Here is a 16,248-nt window from a genome sequence, read left to right as displayed (position 1 = left end):
GTGCGCCTGTCCTCCCAGGGGATTTGTAGGATCTTGCGGAGACATCGTTGGTGGTATTTCTCCAGCGACTTGAGGTGTCTACTGTACATGGTCCATGTCTCTGAATCATACAGGAGGGTGGGTATTACTACAGCACTGTAGACCATGAGCTTGGTGGCAGATTTGAGGGCCTGGTCTTCAAACTCTTTTCCTCAGGTGGCCGAAGGCTGCACTGGCGCACTGGAGGCGGTGTTGAATCTCGTCGTCAATGTCTGCTCTTGTTGATAAGGGGCTTCCGAGGTATGGGAAATGGTCCATGTTGTCCAGGGCCGCGCCATGGATCTTGATGACTAGGGGGCAGTGCTGTGTTGCGAAGATAGGCTGGTGGAGAACCTTTGTCTTACGGATGTTTCACGTAAGGCCCATGCTTTCGTACCCCTTAGTAAATACGTTGACTACGTCTTGGAGTTCAGCCTCTGTATGTGCGCAGACGCAGGTGTCATCCGCGTGCTGTAGCTCAACGACAGAGGTTGGGTGGTCTTGGACCTGGCCTGGAGACGACGAAGTTAGAACAGGTTCTCACTGGTTCTGTAGTTTAATACTACTCCAGCGGGGAGCTTGTTGTCTGTGAAGTGGAGCATGGCAGTGAGAAAGATTAAGAGGGTTGGTGCAATGGCACAGTCTATAATGGATCCGTGGTAAGGATCACGGCCTGCATGTCGTCGTGGAGCAGGTGGAGGATGGTGACGAACCTTTTGGAGGCATCCGAAACGGAGGAGGACGCTCCATAGACCCTCGCGGTTGACAGTGTCAAAGGCCTTTGTAAGGTCGAAGACGGCCATGTATAAGGGCTGGTGCTGCTCTCTGCATTTTTCCTGCAGCTGTCACGCTGTAAAAATCTAAAGATAACACAACAGATGATGAAAGGACACAACATGATCTTTAAATGTTTAGTGATAGTGACCTGTCCGATCTTTTTGTTATCAACTGTAAAATATGAATACAATGACAGTTTGTAAAGGTACTCCAGAAATCAAAATCTAAAGAGCATAGGCAGAATTTTCTGAGGCCAGTGCCGCTGGCAAGGCATTGCATGCACGGGCAAATAATGGGAGAACTACAGATGCCTTGCCTGTGATTTTCAGGTGAAGATCATCTCTTCGGTACAGCCTTCCCTTATTCTAGAACTCGAATGCCCCCACGAATGTGAATCCTTCCCTCCCGCACCAGCTCTGCAGCCACGTATTGGGCTCTCCTGTCATGCTGCTGTTTTGCTCAGTAAAAAATCAAATGAAGAAGTTGATCCTGCTGAATAAAGCATCAATTATCTGTTTGTGGACAGAAAATTGACTGATATTTCAGTGCCCATCTGCTTGCTTGGAATGTGCTAGAGGTTTAAAACTCATGGTCATCTTCTCTGTGTTGACAGTGCCGTGCCTAAACTGGAGGTTGGGTGCAGTCTTATTGAAGCAGGTAATACTGCTTCCCTGCTGAATTCAAGCCTACAAAACAGTGTTCCTCAGTCACTGCCAAGTAGCTGTGCCTTGGTCTGTAAATACCATGGGTGCCTTATTGGTGTGTGCAGCCAGTCTGCTACTGGTGCCATTTGCTATCCCCAGCAGCACTTCTTTGGTCCTCTTTATCCAGTTTCATGAAATGAAGTAAGAGTGAAGCATTGAAAGCAATCCCAAAGCCTGCAGCTCTCTGACAACAAAAACAATTTAACAGTGCTACTAAGTTTTAGTTCCTCAAATATGAGAAACTGGCTGGGCCATAAAGCTCAAGATTAATGCGTGGCATGTGCACTGTGTGAAAACGAGAACATTTCAAATTCCATCCTTAATTATTATTCATGAATATATTTCAATTGATAACAGTGAAAGTGCAGTTTGTGAGGAAGTAGAGCAGCATATACAATCCTTTGCAGTATTATGCAGCTTCCACCCACATAATATAAATTATCATAAGCAACCATGTTATCAGAAATTTCCAAGTTTCTATCATCAATATTAATGGTACAACCACACTGCCACAAAAGTGGAAATGTCGTCAGCCCGCTTCAGATTTATATTGTCTGCATGCACTATGTTGAATTTGGAAAAAGTAGATTTCTGCATTCTTTAATCAGTTTTGTTTGCAGTGTCTGGATGGTAGTGAAGTTTTTAATGTTTTAATTTATTAAAAAAAGCCAATTTATTAAAATTAAAAAATGTGGCTAATCCAGTAACAAAAAATCTAAGTCAGCGTTACTAGGTTGGCATCTTGGTGTGGACAAATATTCAACAGATCTGGAGGGTTGTAGTTCATCTGGATAATAACTACAATACTTTCATGGAATGCTCAAGAGTGCCTTCTGATGGGTTGATCAATGAATTGCATCGATGTGCTAGACTTGCCTGTACTCATGTATAATGAAAAGTAGAGGATGGCAAAATAACATCAGATATTAAATTTTAGCGAAATAAAATGAAAGAACCAAGTTACTTTAAAAATGACATATGTCTTACCTAGAACATACAGCACAGAAACAGGCCATTTGGTCCAACCAGTCCATACCGCCATTTATGCTCCACTCGAGCTTCCTCTCATAAGAACATAAGAAATAGGAGCAGAAGTAGGCCATAAGGCCCCTCGAGCCTGCTCCGCCATTCAATAAGATCATGGCTGATCTGATCATGGACTCAGGTCCACTTCCCTGCCCGCTCCCCATAACCCCTTATCCCTTTATTGTTTAAGAAACTGTCTATTTCTGTCTTAAATTTATTTAATGTCTCAGCTTCCACAGCTCTCTGGCAACGAATTCCACAGATTCACCACCCTCAGAGAAGAAATTTCTCCTCATCTCAGTTCTAAATGGCCACTTATTCTAAGATCATGCCCTCTAGTTCTAGTCTCCCCTACCAGTGGAAACATCCTCTCTGCATTCACCTTGTCAAGCCTCCTCATAATCTTATACGTTTCTATAAGATCACCTCTCACTCTTCTGAATTCCAATGAGTAGAGGCCCAACCTACTGAACCTTTCCTCATAATTCAACCCCCTCATCCCCGGGATTAACCTAGTGAACCTTCTCTGAACTGCCTCCAAAGCAAGTATATCCTTTCTTAAATATGGAAACCAAAACTGCATGCAGTATTTCAGGTGTGGCCTCACCAATACCCTGTACAGCTGAAACAAGACTTCCTGTTTTTATACTCCATCCCCTTTGCAATAAAGGCCAAGATTCCATTGGCCTTCCTGATCACTTGCTGTACCTGCACACTATCCTTTTGTGTTTCATGCACAAGTATCCCCAGGTCCCGCTGTACTGCAGCACTTTGCAATCTTTCTCCATTTAAATAATAATTTGCTCTTTGATTTTTTTTCTGCCAAAGTGCATGACCTCACACTTTCCAACATTATACTCCATCTGCCAAATTTCTGTCCACTCACTTAGCCTGTCTATGTCCTCATGCAGCTTCTTTATGTCCTCTTCACACATTGCCCTTCCTCCCATCTTTGTATTGTCAGCAAACTTTGCAGCGTTACACTCAGTCCCCTCTTCCAAGTCGTTAATATAGATTGTAAATAGTTGGGGTCCCAGCACTGATCCCTGCGGCACCCCACTCGTTACTGATTGCCAACCCGAGAATGAACCATTTATCCTGACTCTCTGTTTTCTGTTTGTCAGCCAATCTTCTATCCATGCTAATATATTAGCCCCAACCCTGTGAACTTTTATCTTGTGCAGTAACCTTTTGTGTGGCACCTTGTCAAATGCCTTCTGAAAGTCCAAATACACCACATCCACTGGTTCCCCTTTATCCACTCTGTTTGTTACATCCTCAAAGAATTCCTGCAAATTTGTCAAACATGACTTCCCCTTCATAAATCCATGCTGACTTTGCCTGACCAAATTTTGCTTTTCCAAATGTCCTGTTACTGCTTCTTTAATAATGGACTCCAACATTTTCCCAACCACAGATGTTAGGCTTACTGGTCTATAGTTTCCTGCTTTTCGTCTGTCTCCTTTTTTGAATAGGGGCGTTACATTTGCAGTTTTCAAATCTGCTGGGACCTCCCCAGAATCCAGGGAATTTTGGTAAATTACAACCAATGGATCCACAATCCCTGCCGCTACTTCTCTTAAGACCCTAGGATGCAAGCCATCAGGTCCAGGAGATTTAACTGCCTTTAGTCCCATTATCTTACTGAGCACCGCCTCCTTAGTGATTGTGATTGTGTTAAATTCCTCCCCCCCACCCCCCCCCCCCCATAGCCCCTTGACTATCCACTGTTGGAATATTGTTAGTGTCCTCTACTATAAAAACTGATACAAAATACTTGTTTAGAGTTTCTGCCATCTCCATGTTCCCCATTGCTAATTCCCCGGTCTCGTCCGCTAAGGGACCAACATTTACTAAGCCACTCTTTTCTTTTTATATACCTCATCTTTCCTCATCTAACTCTCAGCATAACCCTCTATTCTCTTCTCCCTCAAATGCTTATCTAGCTTTTATTTGCCTCAACAACTCCCTGTGATAGCAAGTTCCACATTCTCACCACTCTATGGGTAAAGAAGATTTTTTCTGAATTTCCTATTTGATTTCTTGGAGACTATTTATATTGATGGCCTCTAGTTTTTCTCTTCCCCACGTGGAAACACTCTCTGTGTGTCTACTCTAATATTCCTGTTAATTTTTTGGGGGCGTGCATCCATTCAAAATACCGTGCATGCACGGCTTTTCCTATTTAAAAGCCGGTGAGCCGGCTGCATAGGAGCTGCAGAGCGCTGTGCAAATGCAAAGCTTAAAGGGAACATTGGTCCACTCTATTAAAACCTTTCATAATTTTAAAGACCTCTATTAGGTCAACCCCTCAGCCTTCTCTTTTCAAGAGAAAAGAGACCCAGCTCGTTCATCCTTTCCTGATAGGTATAACCTCACAGTTCTGGTTTCAGCCTTATAGATCTTTTTTGCATCCTCTCCAATGCCTTTATATCATTTTTATAATATGGTGACCAGAACTGCACACAATACTCCAAGTTGGTGTAACCAAGGTTCGATACAAGTTTAGCCTAACTTATCTACTTTTCAAGTCTATCCCTCTAGAAATAAAACCCTAGTGCTTGCTTTGCTTTTGTTATGGTTTTATTGATCTGTGTTGCAACTTTTAGTGATTTGTTTATTTGTACTCCCAGATCCCTTTGCTCCTCTACCCCATTTAGATGCTGATTTTCCTAGTAATATGTGACCTCCTTATTTTTCTTATCAAAATGTAATACCTCACACTTATCTATGTTGAAATTCATTTGCCAATTATATACCCATTCTTGAAGCTTCTTGTAATTTGTTGGCAGTTTTCCTCAGTGTTAACTATCCCTCCCAATTTGGTGTAACCTGCAAATTTATAAATTATATTTTTTTATTCCAAAGTCTAAATCATTACAATAAATTGTGAACAACAGTGGTCCCAGTGTTGATTCTTGTGGGACCCCAGTTCCCACCTTCTGCCACCCTGAATAGCTACATAAGAACATAAGAATTAGGAACAGGAGTAAGCCATCTAGCCCCTCCGCCATTCAGCAGGATCATGGTTGATCTGGCCATGGACTCAGCTCCACTTACCCGCCTGCTCCCCGTAACTCTTAATTCCTTTATTGGTTAAAAATCTATCTCTCTGTGATTTGAATACATTCAATGAGCTAGCCTCAACTGCTTCCTTGGGCAGAGAATTCCACAGATTCACAATCCACGGAGAGAAGAAATTCCTTCTCAACTCGGTTTTAAATTGGCTCCCCCGTATTTTGAGGCTGTGCCCCTAGTTCTAGTCTCCCCGACCAGTGGAAACAACCTCTCTGCTTCTATCTTCTCTATCACTTTCATTATTTTAAATGTTTCTATAAGATCACCCCTCATCCTTCTGAACTCCAACGAGTAAAGACCCAGTCTACTCAATCTATCACCATAAGGTAACCCCCTCATCTCCGGTATCAGCCTAGTGAATCGTCTCTGTACCCCCTGCAAAGCTAGTATATCCTTCCTTAAGTAAGGTGACCAAAACTGCACACAGTACTCCAGGTGCAGCCTCACCAATACCCTGTACAGTTGCAGCAGGACCTCCCTGCTTTTGTACTCCATCCCTCTCGCAATGAAGGCCAACAGCCTTCCTGATTACCTGCTGCACCTGCAAACTAACTTTTTTGGAAAAAAAAAGAGTTTCATGCACAAGGACCCCCAGGTCCCTCTGCACTGCAGCATGTTGTAATTTCTCCCCATTCAAATAATATTACCTTTTACTGTTTTTTTTTCCAAGGTGGATGACCTCACATTTTCCGACATTGTATTCCATCTGCCAAACCTTAACCCATTCGCTTAACCTATCTAAATCTCTTTGCAGCCTCTGTGTCTTCGACACAACCCGCTTTCCCACTAATCTTTGTGTCATCTGCAAATTTTGTTACACAACACTCTGTCCCCTCTTCCAGGTCATCTATGTACATTGTAAACAGTTGTGGTCCCAGCACCGATCCCTGTGGCACACCACTAACCACCGATTTCCAACCCGAAAAGGACCCATTTATCCCGACTCTCTGCTTTCTGTTAGCCAGCCAATTCTCGATCCATGCTAATACATTTCCTCTGACTCCGCGTACCTTTATCTTCTGCAGTAATCTTTTGTGTGGCACCTTATCGAATGCCTTTTGGAAATCTAAATACACCACATCCATCGGTACACCTCTATCCACCATGCTCGTTATATCCTCAAAGAATTCCAGTAAATTAGTTCAACATGATTTCCCCTTCATGAATCCATGTTGCGTCTGCTTGATTGCACTATTCCTATCTAGCTGTCCCGCTATTTCTTCCTTAATGATAGTTTCAAAGCATTTTCCCCACTACAGATGTTAAACTAACCGGCCTATAGCTACCTGCCTTTTGTCTGCCCCCTTTTTTAAACAGAGGCGTTACATTAGCTGCTTTCCAATCCGCTGGTACCTCCCAAGAGTCCAGAGAATTTTGGTAGATTATAACGAATGCATCTGCTATAACTTCCGCCATCTCTTTTAATACCCTGGGATGCATTTCATCAGGACCAGGGGACATGTCTACCTTGAGTCCCATTTGCCTGTCCAGCACTACCCTCCTAGTGATAGTGATTATCTCAAGGTCCTCCCTTCCCACATTCCCATGACCAGCAATTTTTGGCATGGTTTTTGTGTCTTCCACTGTGAAGACCGAAGCAAAATAATTGTTTAAGGTCTCAGCCATTTCCACATTTCCCATTATTAAATCCCCCTTCTCATCTTCTAAGGGACCAACATTTACTTTAGTCACTCTTTTCCGTTTTATATATCGGTAAAAGCTTTTACTATCTGTTTTTATGTTTTGCGCAAGTTTACTTTCATAATCTATCTTTCCTTTCTTTATTGCTTTCTTCGTCATTCTTTGCTGTCGTTTAAAAATTTCCCAATCTTCTAGTTTCCCACTAACCTTGGCCACCTTATAAGCATTGGTTTTTAATTTGATACTCTCCTTTATTTCCTTGGTTATCCATGGCTGGTTATCTCTTCTCTTACCGCCCTTCTTTTTCACTGGAATATATTTTTGTTGAGCACTATGAAAGAGCTCCTTAAAAGTCCTCCACTGTTCCTCAATTGTGCCACCGTTTAGTCTGTGTTCCCAGTCTACTTTAGCCAGCTCTGTCCTCATCCCACTGTAGTCCCCTTTGTTTAAGCATAGTACGCTCGTTTGAGACACTGCTTCCTCACCCTCAATCTGTATTACAAATTCAACCATACTGTGATCACTCATTCCGAAAGGATCTTTTACTAGGAGATCGTTTATTATTCCTGTCTCATTACACAGGACCAGATCTAAGATAGCTTGCTCCCTTGTAGGTTCTGTAACATACTGTTCTAAGAAACAATCCCGTATGCATTCTATGAATTCCTCCTCAAGGCTACCCCGTGCGATTTGATTTGACCAATCGATATGTAGGTTAAAAACCCCCATGATTACTGCCGTTCCTTTTTCACATGCCTCCATTATTCCTTTGATTATTGTCCGCCCCACCATGAAGTTATTATTTGAGGGCCTATAAACTACGCCCACCAGTGACTTTTTCCCCTTACTATCTCTAATCTCCACCCACAATGATTCAACATTTTGTTCATTAGAGCCAATTTCGTCTCTCACAACTGCCCTGATATCATCCTTTATTAACAGAGCTACCCCACCTCCTTTCCCTTCTTGTCTATCTTTCCGAATTGTCAGATACCCCTGTATGTTTAATTCCCAGTCTTGGCTACCCTTTACCCTTCACTCTGCTTTCTGTCTTTCAGCCATTCTGCTACTTGTCCCCTGACTCTGCATGCATTATTCATTAGTCTATAATGTGGTATCTTATCAAAGGCCTTTTGGAAATCTAGATATATTACATCTGTGGAAATGTATTTTTATCTAAGCTGATACCATACGGTATTTGTGTGCCCTTTGCAATATATATATATCAAAATGGAGTCCTGGCCCTTCCAGAACTTTCTGCATTTTAGCAGTCAGCTTGCATAAACAGCTAAACCTGGTTTGAGATGGCTGATGGCCATCAGACAGCTAGGAGACAAGTCATGCTGAGACAAGTACCCCCCCATGGTACTTTCCTATTGTCTACACTACAGAAGTTCCATGTCACCCCACCCTTATCTTCTAGCCATTATTTCTTGCAGAGACCTCATCCATTTGATGCAAACAGATAAACTGACCAGGAAATTGAACTTTCCTGACACAATACAAGACAGGTGATAGCCCATTACCTATGACTCATGGAGTAATGGCCTGCTGGCCAACTGATAACCCTGACAAAAGGAAATATCTGGATACCATGTCAGGACCAGGATATAGTAATTAACTCTTTTATCTGTATTCACTGACTGTGAGACAGAGCAATACACAGGGAGAGGCCATAACTTGGGTTTTACTGTATAAATATCTTGGTAAACTGAACCATTTCGGAGGTGTTCACTTAGCCCTTGACTGAGTGTAACCTGCCCCTTGCTAGCAAGTAAATTTAAAAAACTTCTACCGGAGCTGTAAGTGTCGGAGTCATTCTTTTCGGAGGTCGAGATTTCGACACATCTATTGCATTACCTTTGCCTGTTACCTGTTCAAAGAATTCAATGAGATCGGTCAAACAAGACTTTCCCTTTTGAAATCCATGTTGACTATTCATTGTTATATTTATGGTTTCTAATGTTTTTCTATTTTCTCCTTTTAATCTTTAGAATCAGCATTTAGCAATAATCAACTATCCTTGACCTTGATAAAACAGAGAACACTATTTTCCACCAGGATCAAAAATCAAACACTTTTCACGACGGTATCCGCTTGAGGCCTTCTGTAAACGGTGGGCATTGCAGGGGCTTTAGGGCGTAGTGGGCACTAGGTGTAATATTATGATTTAATTTTATGAGTTTCCTTTTGTTTTATGGGTTTAGTTACTTATTAGACGTGCCCCTTCTTTTTTTTTTAAAAAAGGTGGTGGGTGGGACACTTTTTGTTTGATGGCACTGGGGTGAAAGCCAGTGTCTCCTTGCTAGTCTTTGTGTAAGAAGGTATTACTTACCACCAAAGTTCATTAAAATGACCAATTGCACCCGTCCTTCAGCGCAGCCACTGGGCATACGCGGGAGACCTGGCGAATTCCAGTGTAGGCTCAACGCCGCGTGCTGACAGCAGTTGGTCGGCGCGCACGCGCGCGAAGGTGTTCGAGAATTTTCTGCGCACTCCGGGCCCGGCTCTGGGGGAAAGTACTTGTACATCGCAAAACGCCGACCGACTCGCTCGTGAAGAGATGAGTCTCGACAACCTATTCGAAGAAATCCTTGTAACCGAACAGAAGGCTTTGGAAAAACGAGAGTTTCTGAAGGGTGGTAAGAAAAAGGCTTCACCCCCCACCCCTTCTTCTCCTCACCGTCCACCGACAGAAACTGTTGGGACAGAGCCCGAAATTCCCATTAGTGAGGGCCCTCAGCCCCGTGTCCACCTGGACGGCGGGGTAAGAATGTTCGTCTGGACTGGACATTTACATTCCGGTCAGGGGTAGAGGAGGGCGAGGTGGAGGGGACCATGGGTGAATATCTCCTGTTAATGCCCGTGAAAAGCCATTCGATACTTGGCATGCCCCTTTCGGAAGGCCCGGGCATCTTTACTAGTAGCAGGTTAATTTGGTAGCAAATTATCATCCTTGTTTACAAAACCCTTAATGGCCTCGCCCCTCCCTATCTCTGTAATCTCCCCCAGCCCCACAACCCCCGGGGATATCTGCGCTCCTCTAATTCTTTCCTCTTGAGCATCCCTGATTATAATCACGGAACCATTGATGGCTGTGCCTTCTGTTGCCTAGGCACATAAGAAATAGAAGCAATTTGGCCCTTCCTAATCTGATCATAGACTCAGCTCCACTTCCCTGCCCGCTCCCCATAAACCCTTTATCACTCAAAAATCTGTCTATCTCTGCTTTAAATATATTCAATGACCCAGCCTCCACAGCTCTCGGGGGAAGAACATTCCATAGATTTACAACCCTCTGAGAGAAGAAATTCCTCCCCATCTCAGAATAAGGGGACCGTCCATTTAAAACTAAGACTATGCCCCCGAGTTTTAGTTTCCCCTATGAATGGAAATATCCACCTTGTCGAGCTCCATCATTATCATATATTTCGATCAGATCACCTCTCATTCTTCTGAATTCCAGTGTGTATTGGCCCAACCTTCTCAACCTATCTTCATAAGTCAATCCCCTCCTCTCCGGAATCAACCTGGTGAACCTTCTCTGGACAGCCTCCAGTGCAAGTATAACCTTAAATACGGAGATCAAAACTGTACACAGTACTCCAGGTGTGGCCTCACCAATACCCTGTACAGTTGTGGCAGGGCCCCAAGCTGTTGCCTAAACCTCTCTGCTTCTCCCTCTCTTTCCTCCTTCAAGACGCTCCTTAAAACCTAATTCTTCTGCTGTAATTTCTTCTTGTGTGGCTGGGTGTCAATTTTTTTTGTTTTGTCTTATAACACTGCTGTGAAGCGCCTTGGAATATTTTATGTTTAAGGGGCTATATAAATACAAGTTGTTGGGGAAACAATTATCTTCTGTAATCAGAGTGGCTCCAGTGGGAGTCGAGGACTTTTATTTTTGTTCTTCAGCTCATTTGAGCATCTCTGGTCAGTAAAAAGGCTCTGCCCCGCCATGAATTGGGGTGCCGGATTGCGGCCGGGGATGGTACCCTGTCCATTATGGCCAGGCTCTGGTTGCTTTTGAAAGTTGAGGATGACCCATGCTTACAGGAAATGCCTCTGACAGTTTTTGCTGACACTGAAAGTTTCTGAGCTTAGCAGCAGCTGTGTCGACGTTCTGCCACACACAGGAGGGGATCACTCTGCAGGCATAACAAGTTAGTGAGGAAGGGATGTGGCTGGCCATCCATCCATCCAGGTAGAAAGAAAAAAATCAGGTAGGGCTATCTCGAGAGTATTGAAATGACAAACAGGTATTCATTCAGTACTAAATAACTGACAGTGGCAAAAAGCAAGAGGAGGGCAACCATGAGCAGTGCCATGCCTCTTTGAGAGGTAAGTAGTTGCCTAAGAGTGTGGGGAAGTCTAGTGCAAAAAAAGCAGCGGTAATAGGATCTTGCATCGTCAGTGGAGTAGTCAGAGACTTTTACAGCTGCAGTCGAGAGTCCAGAAAGGTATGTTGCCTCCCACTTGTGAGGTAAGGGTTAAGTTATCCCAGAAATCTGAACCGATCACTCCTGCACCATCTCCAACCATGCATTTAAGTTTCTGATCTTACTTTTCCTACACTGACTAGTATGTGGCACTGGGAGTAATCCTGAGACTGCTTTTTAATATATCTAATAATTTCTACAACTTCCTTTTGCAGGATCTCAGTTTTGTTTTCTCCTACAACACGAACCAGATTCTGGCTGTTTCTCTTTCCTTTCCAAAATCTTTTGCAGAAGCACAATATTTTGTACACTTAGATGCATGCAAATCTAACCTGGCTTTATCTGTCTGTAAGTATTTATCTGGCTGTTAAACTGGTGATCAAGCACATTCATCCAGATCTTCCAGCGATTTTGGACAAGTGCTGCTGGGTCTACTGTTCCTTCACCATTGTGTGCACCTGTGCCCAAATGAACTGGCCTCGCATGATAATATGAGGTCATCTCATTAAAATATTTCATTGAGTTACATCGAGTCTACAACACAGAAAAGGGCCATTCCTACCAACTAGTCTATGCCGGTGTTTATGCTCCACATGAACCTCCTCCCATTCCTCTTCATCTAACCTTATCAGCCTGTCCTTCTATTCCTTATGTGCTTATCTAGCTTTCCTTTAAACGTATCTATGCTATTGCCTCAATTACTCCTTGTGGTAGCGAGTTCCACATTCTTGCATACCATTTTTTGGGCAGTGCATGCAGAAACCTGGAACTTAAGAGTCAGTCTTTAATCTTTCTTAACAATGCCATTCTAGGTTGTTTTTTGCTCCAGCCGTACTAAATCATAACCATGTTCATTACTATATTTTGTATTGCATTTGCAGCAGGTTACTGTACCAATCTGGGCTAATTATCGAAGGTGTTCAAACAAGCTCATTACCTGTAAATTCTTTAATTGCTATTTTTGACTATCTAGATATATGACACTTTTTATTTTTGTGGGTTTTTTTGTTTCTTCGCATGACATTTTCCTTCAAGTCATACACCTTCATCTAGCCGTTATTCTAGGTTTGTGACCCGTTGATTCCAGTATAAGGGCATTCCACTTCTGCTTCATCTGTAGACATTGATGGCTTGCGCCTTTGCTCTATAGAGAGTCATTTACCATGGTTTCACATGGTTTACTATGATCTGTAGAATTTTGATATCTAACTCTTGGTTCATGTCTTGAGCTCACCCTCCTTTTCTTACAGACAATGCACATTCTGTAGTTGGATTGGTCACATTTTGCTATTTATATCAGTCAGGTAGCTACTTGGCTAATTAAGTTGCTTTCTGTCACATGTTTTATTTATTCATGGGATGTGGGCGTCACTGACAAGGCCAGCATTTATTGCCCAACTCTTGATTACCTTGAGAAACATAGAAACATAGACCATTCGGCCCTACGAGCCTGCGCCACCATTCAATATGATCATGGCTGATCATGCACTTCAGTGCCCCATTCCTGCTTTCTCTCCATACCATTTGATTCCTTTAGCTGTAAGGGCCACATCTAACTCCCTTTTGAATATAACAAACTGGCCTCAACAACTTTCTGTGGTAGAGAATTCCACATGCTCACAACTCTTGAGTGAAGAAGTTTCTCCTCATCTTGGTCCTAAATGGCTTACCCCTTATCCTTAGACTGTGATCCCTGGTTCAGGACTACCCCAATTTCGGGAGCATTCTTCCTGCATCTAACCTGTCCAATCTTGTCAGAATTTTATATGTTTCTATGAGATCCCCTCTCATTCTTCTAAATTCCAGTGAATATAAGCCTAGTCGATCCAGTCTGTCGTCTTATGTCAGTTCTGCCATCCCGGTAATCAGTCTGATGAACCTTCGCTGCACTCCCTCAATAGCAAGAATGTCCTTCCTCAGATTAGGAGATCAAAACTGTACACAATATTCAAGGTGTGGCCCCATCAAGGCCCTGTACGACTGCAGTAAGACCTCCTTGCTCCTATACTCAAATCCTCTCGCTATGAAGGCCAACATGCCATTTGCTGCCTTCACTGCCTGCTGTACCTGCATGCCAACTTTCAATGACTGATGTACCATGACACCCAGGTACACCTCCCCTTTTCCTAATCTGTCACCATTCAGATAATATTCTGCCTTCCTGTTTTTGCCACCAAAGTGGATAACCTCACATTTATCTACTTTATACTGCATCTGCCATGTATTTGCCCACGCACTTAACCTGTCTAAGTCACCCTGTAGCCTCTTAGCATCCTCCTCACAGCTCACACTGCCACCCAGCTTAGTGTCATTTGCAAACTTGGAGATATTACATTCAATTCCTTCGTCTAAATCATTTATGTATATTGTAAATAGCTGGGGTCCCAGCATTGAACCTTGCGGTACCCCACTAGTCACTGCCTGCCATTCTGAAAAGGACCCGCTTATTCCTACTCTTTGCTTCCTGTCTGCCAACCAGTTCTCTATCCACGTCAATACATTACCCCCAATACCATGTGCTTTAATTTTGCACTCTAATCTCTTGTGTGGGACCTTGTCAAAAGCTTTTTGAAAGTCTAAATACACCACACCGACTGGCTTCCCCCTTGTCCACTCTACTAGTTGCATCCTCAAAATTCTAGATTTGTCAAGCATGATTTTCCTTTCATAAATCCATGCTGACTTGAACCGATCCTGTCACTGCTTTCCAAATGTGCTGCTATTACATCTTTAATAATTGATTCCAACATTTTCCCCACCACCGATGTCAGGCTGACTGGTCTACAAATCCCTGTTTTCTCTCCCTCTTTTTAAAAGGTAGGGTTACATTAACTACATTAGAAGGTGGTGGTGAGCCGCTGTAGTCTGAGTGGTGAAGGTGTTCCCACAGTGCTGTTGGGTAGAGAGTTCCAGGATTTTGATCCAGCGACGATGAAGGAATGGTGACATATTTCCAAGTCAGGATGGTTTGTGACTTGGAGGTGATGGTGTTCCTTGCGCCTGCTGCTCTTGTCCTTCTAGGTGGTAGAGGTTGAGGGTTTGGGAGGTGCTGTCGAAGAAGCCTTGGCGAGTTGCTGCAGTACATCTTGTAGATGGCACACACTGCAGCCACGGTGTGCCGGTGATGGAGGGAGTAAATGTTTAAGTGGACGTTTATGTTTGAGTAAACCGATGCTTTCTGAATGGCCATTCTGTTGTCTATTATTTGTTGTGTACCTTAATGCACTTAAGCTTCCAGTAAGTACACATAGTAAATGTGTGTGATCCTGTATGCAAAAATAATTGGATAAAAATGTTAACTTGCATTTAACTCATTGCCTTTGTGCTAAGGTTAATTTCACACCCAGTTGATCACCCAGCTCCTGTGTTTTGCAGGGAGTTATCAAACTTTCTTCTTTTGATAATGAGAATGTTATAGCATGAGTTAACCTGTTTGAAAAGAGCAAAAAAAGTCAGCAACAAAATTTAAAACATGAGAATTCAGTAAAATAAAACAGCGTCTCTTTTTAATCAACATAATTTCAGCACTACCTTCAAATGTAATTTTGTATGAGCAATAGTAACTGAAAGTGACAAAATCTTTGAAGGCATGAAAATCACCTGTCAGGTCATTATCATTTTCAAACATCTGTGTGAGTATTTTGAGTAAAGCATTGAGCAACGGCCAGTCCAGAAGAATAAGACATTAATTTGTGACGATACGATTGAAGAATATATAGAGAAAAATCATTTTTAAAAACAACCGTCCAATTACACAGTAGTTGTCTTCCACAGTGATATATAACAGTAAGAAATGCTGATTATACAGTATAAAGTACTAATTCCATTTTTTATTCTAGATTCATAGATCTAGCTATATATTATAAACTGTAACAGTCCCTGGGGAGGGAGTTGAGGACTGTAGTCTGTTATCAGGGTTCAGAAGATGCACATAAATCATTTGAGCTGCAGAAATCAATTGCAACTAGGTAACTCCATTCTTACTGTTGGATTTCTTTTGTGCAGTATGTTCACCCTAGTCTTTTTGAGCCAACATTTTTTTGAAGCTACAAACCGAGAAAAATGCTATATTTTCCAATTCTGATCAACTTGTTTAATTTACAAATTTTACATAGTATGTGTTAAAGCAGGTTTAGAAACATTTTTCTTGTTTAGAAGTTGCATTTATTGTTTGTATTGCAGTGAAATCAGAAATTATTAGATGTAATGAAAAACTCAGAGATATCAGAGAGGATTTACATATAAACAAAATTACTTTGGAATCAAAGGTGAGTACATAGTTCATTTTTTTAAAGATATTTTTTGCAAGTACTTTGTAAAGAAAGCACACTTATTGTATCACTCGCTGTGTGTCTTGGGTGATATCAGTACTTATCAAGTTGATTGTGAACTACTAGACTGATGAGAAAAGCCATGGGTATTGTGACATTTTACATTAAAAATTTGGTCCAATTCAGTGAGACCTTTTTCAGTTTGAAGAGTTTTGTTTTAATACATGTACACATATTTGCCAGATGTAAAACCAAGATAGCTGTACTCTGGAAGAATGCACAGCTACAAGTTGTGTA

General features: G+C 42.3%; 1 protein-coding gene across 18 annotated transcripts in view; it reads left to right on the top strand.

Moving 5' to 3' along the window:
* The first annotated feature begins 9,755 nt into the window (after nt 1-9,755).
* ccdc172 (coiled-coil domain containing 172) overlaps nt 9,756-16,248 on the top strand; it is a 249,040-nt gene continuing 242,547 nt past the window's right edge. For all 18 annotated transcript variants that reach the window (XR_011592745.1, XR_011592743.1, XR_011592744.1 and 15 more), the window contains exons 1-2: nt 9,756-9,886; nt 15,863-15,948. Coding sequence is in view for 7 of the 18 variants with exons in the window: in XM_070876567.1 (XP_070732668.1) it covers nt 9,808-9,886; nt 15,863-15,948 (165 nt within the window). In the remaining 11 variants the exon portion in view is untranslated. The remainder of the gene's footprint in view (nt 9,887-15,862; nt 15,949-16,248) is intronic.

The sequence above is a fragment of the Pristiophorus japonicus genome, chromosome 3 (genome assembly GCF_044704955.1).
Source record: "Pristiophorus japonicus isolate sPriJap1 chromosome 3, sPriJap1.hap1, whole genome shotgun sequence".
Classification (NCBI taxonomy): Eukaryota; Metazoa; Chordata; class Chondrichthyes; family Pristiophoridae; genus Pristiophorus; species Pristiophorus japonicus.
The sequence above is the reverse complement of the archived record's forward strand: the minus strand, read 5'-3'. Positions and strand labels throughout refer to the sequence as shown.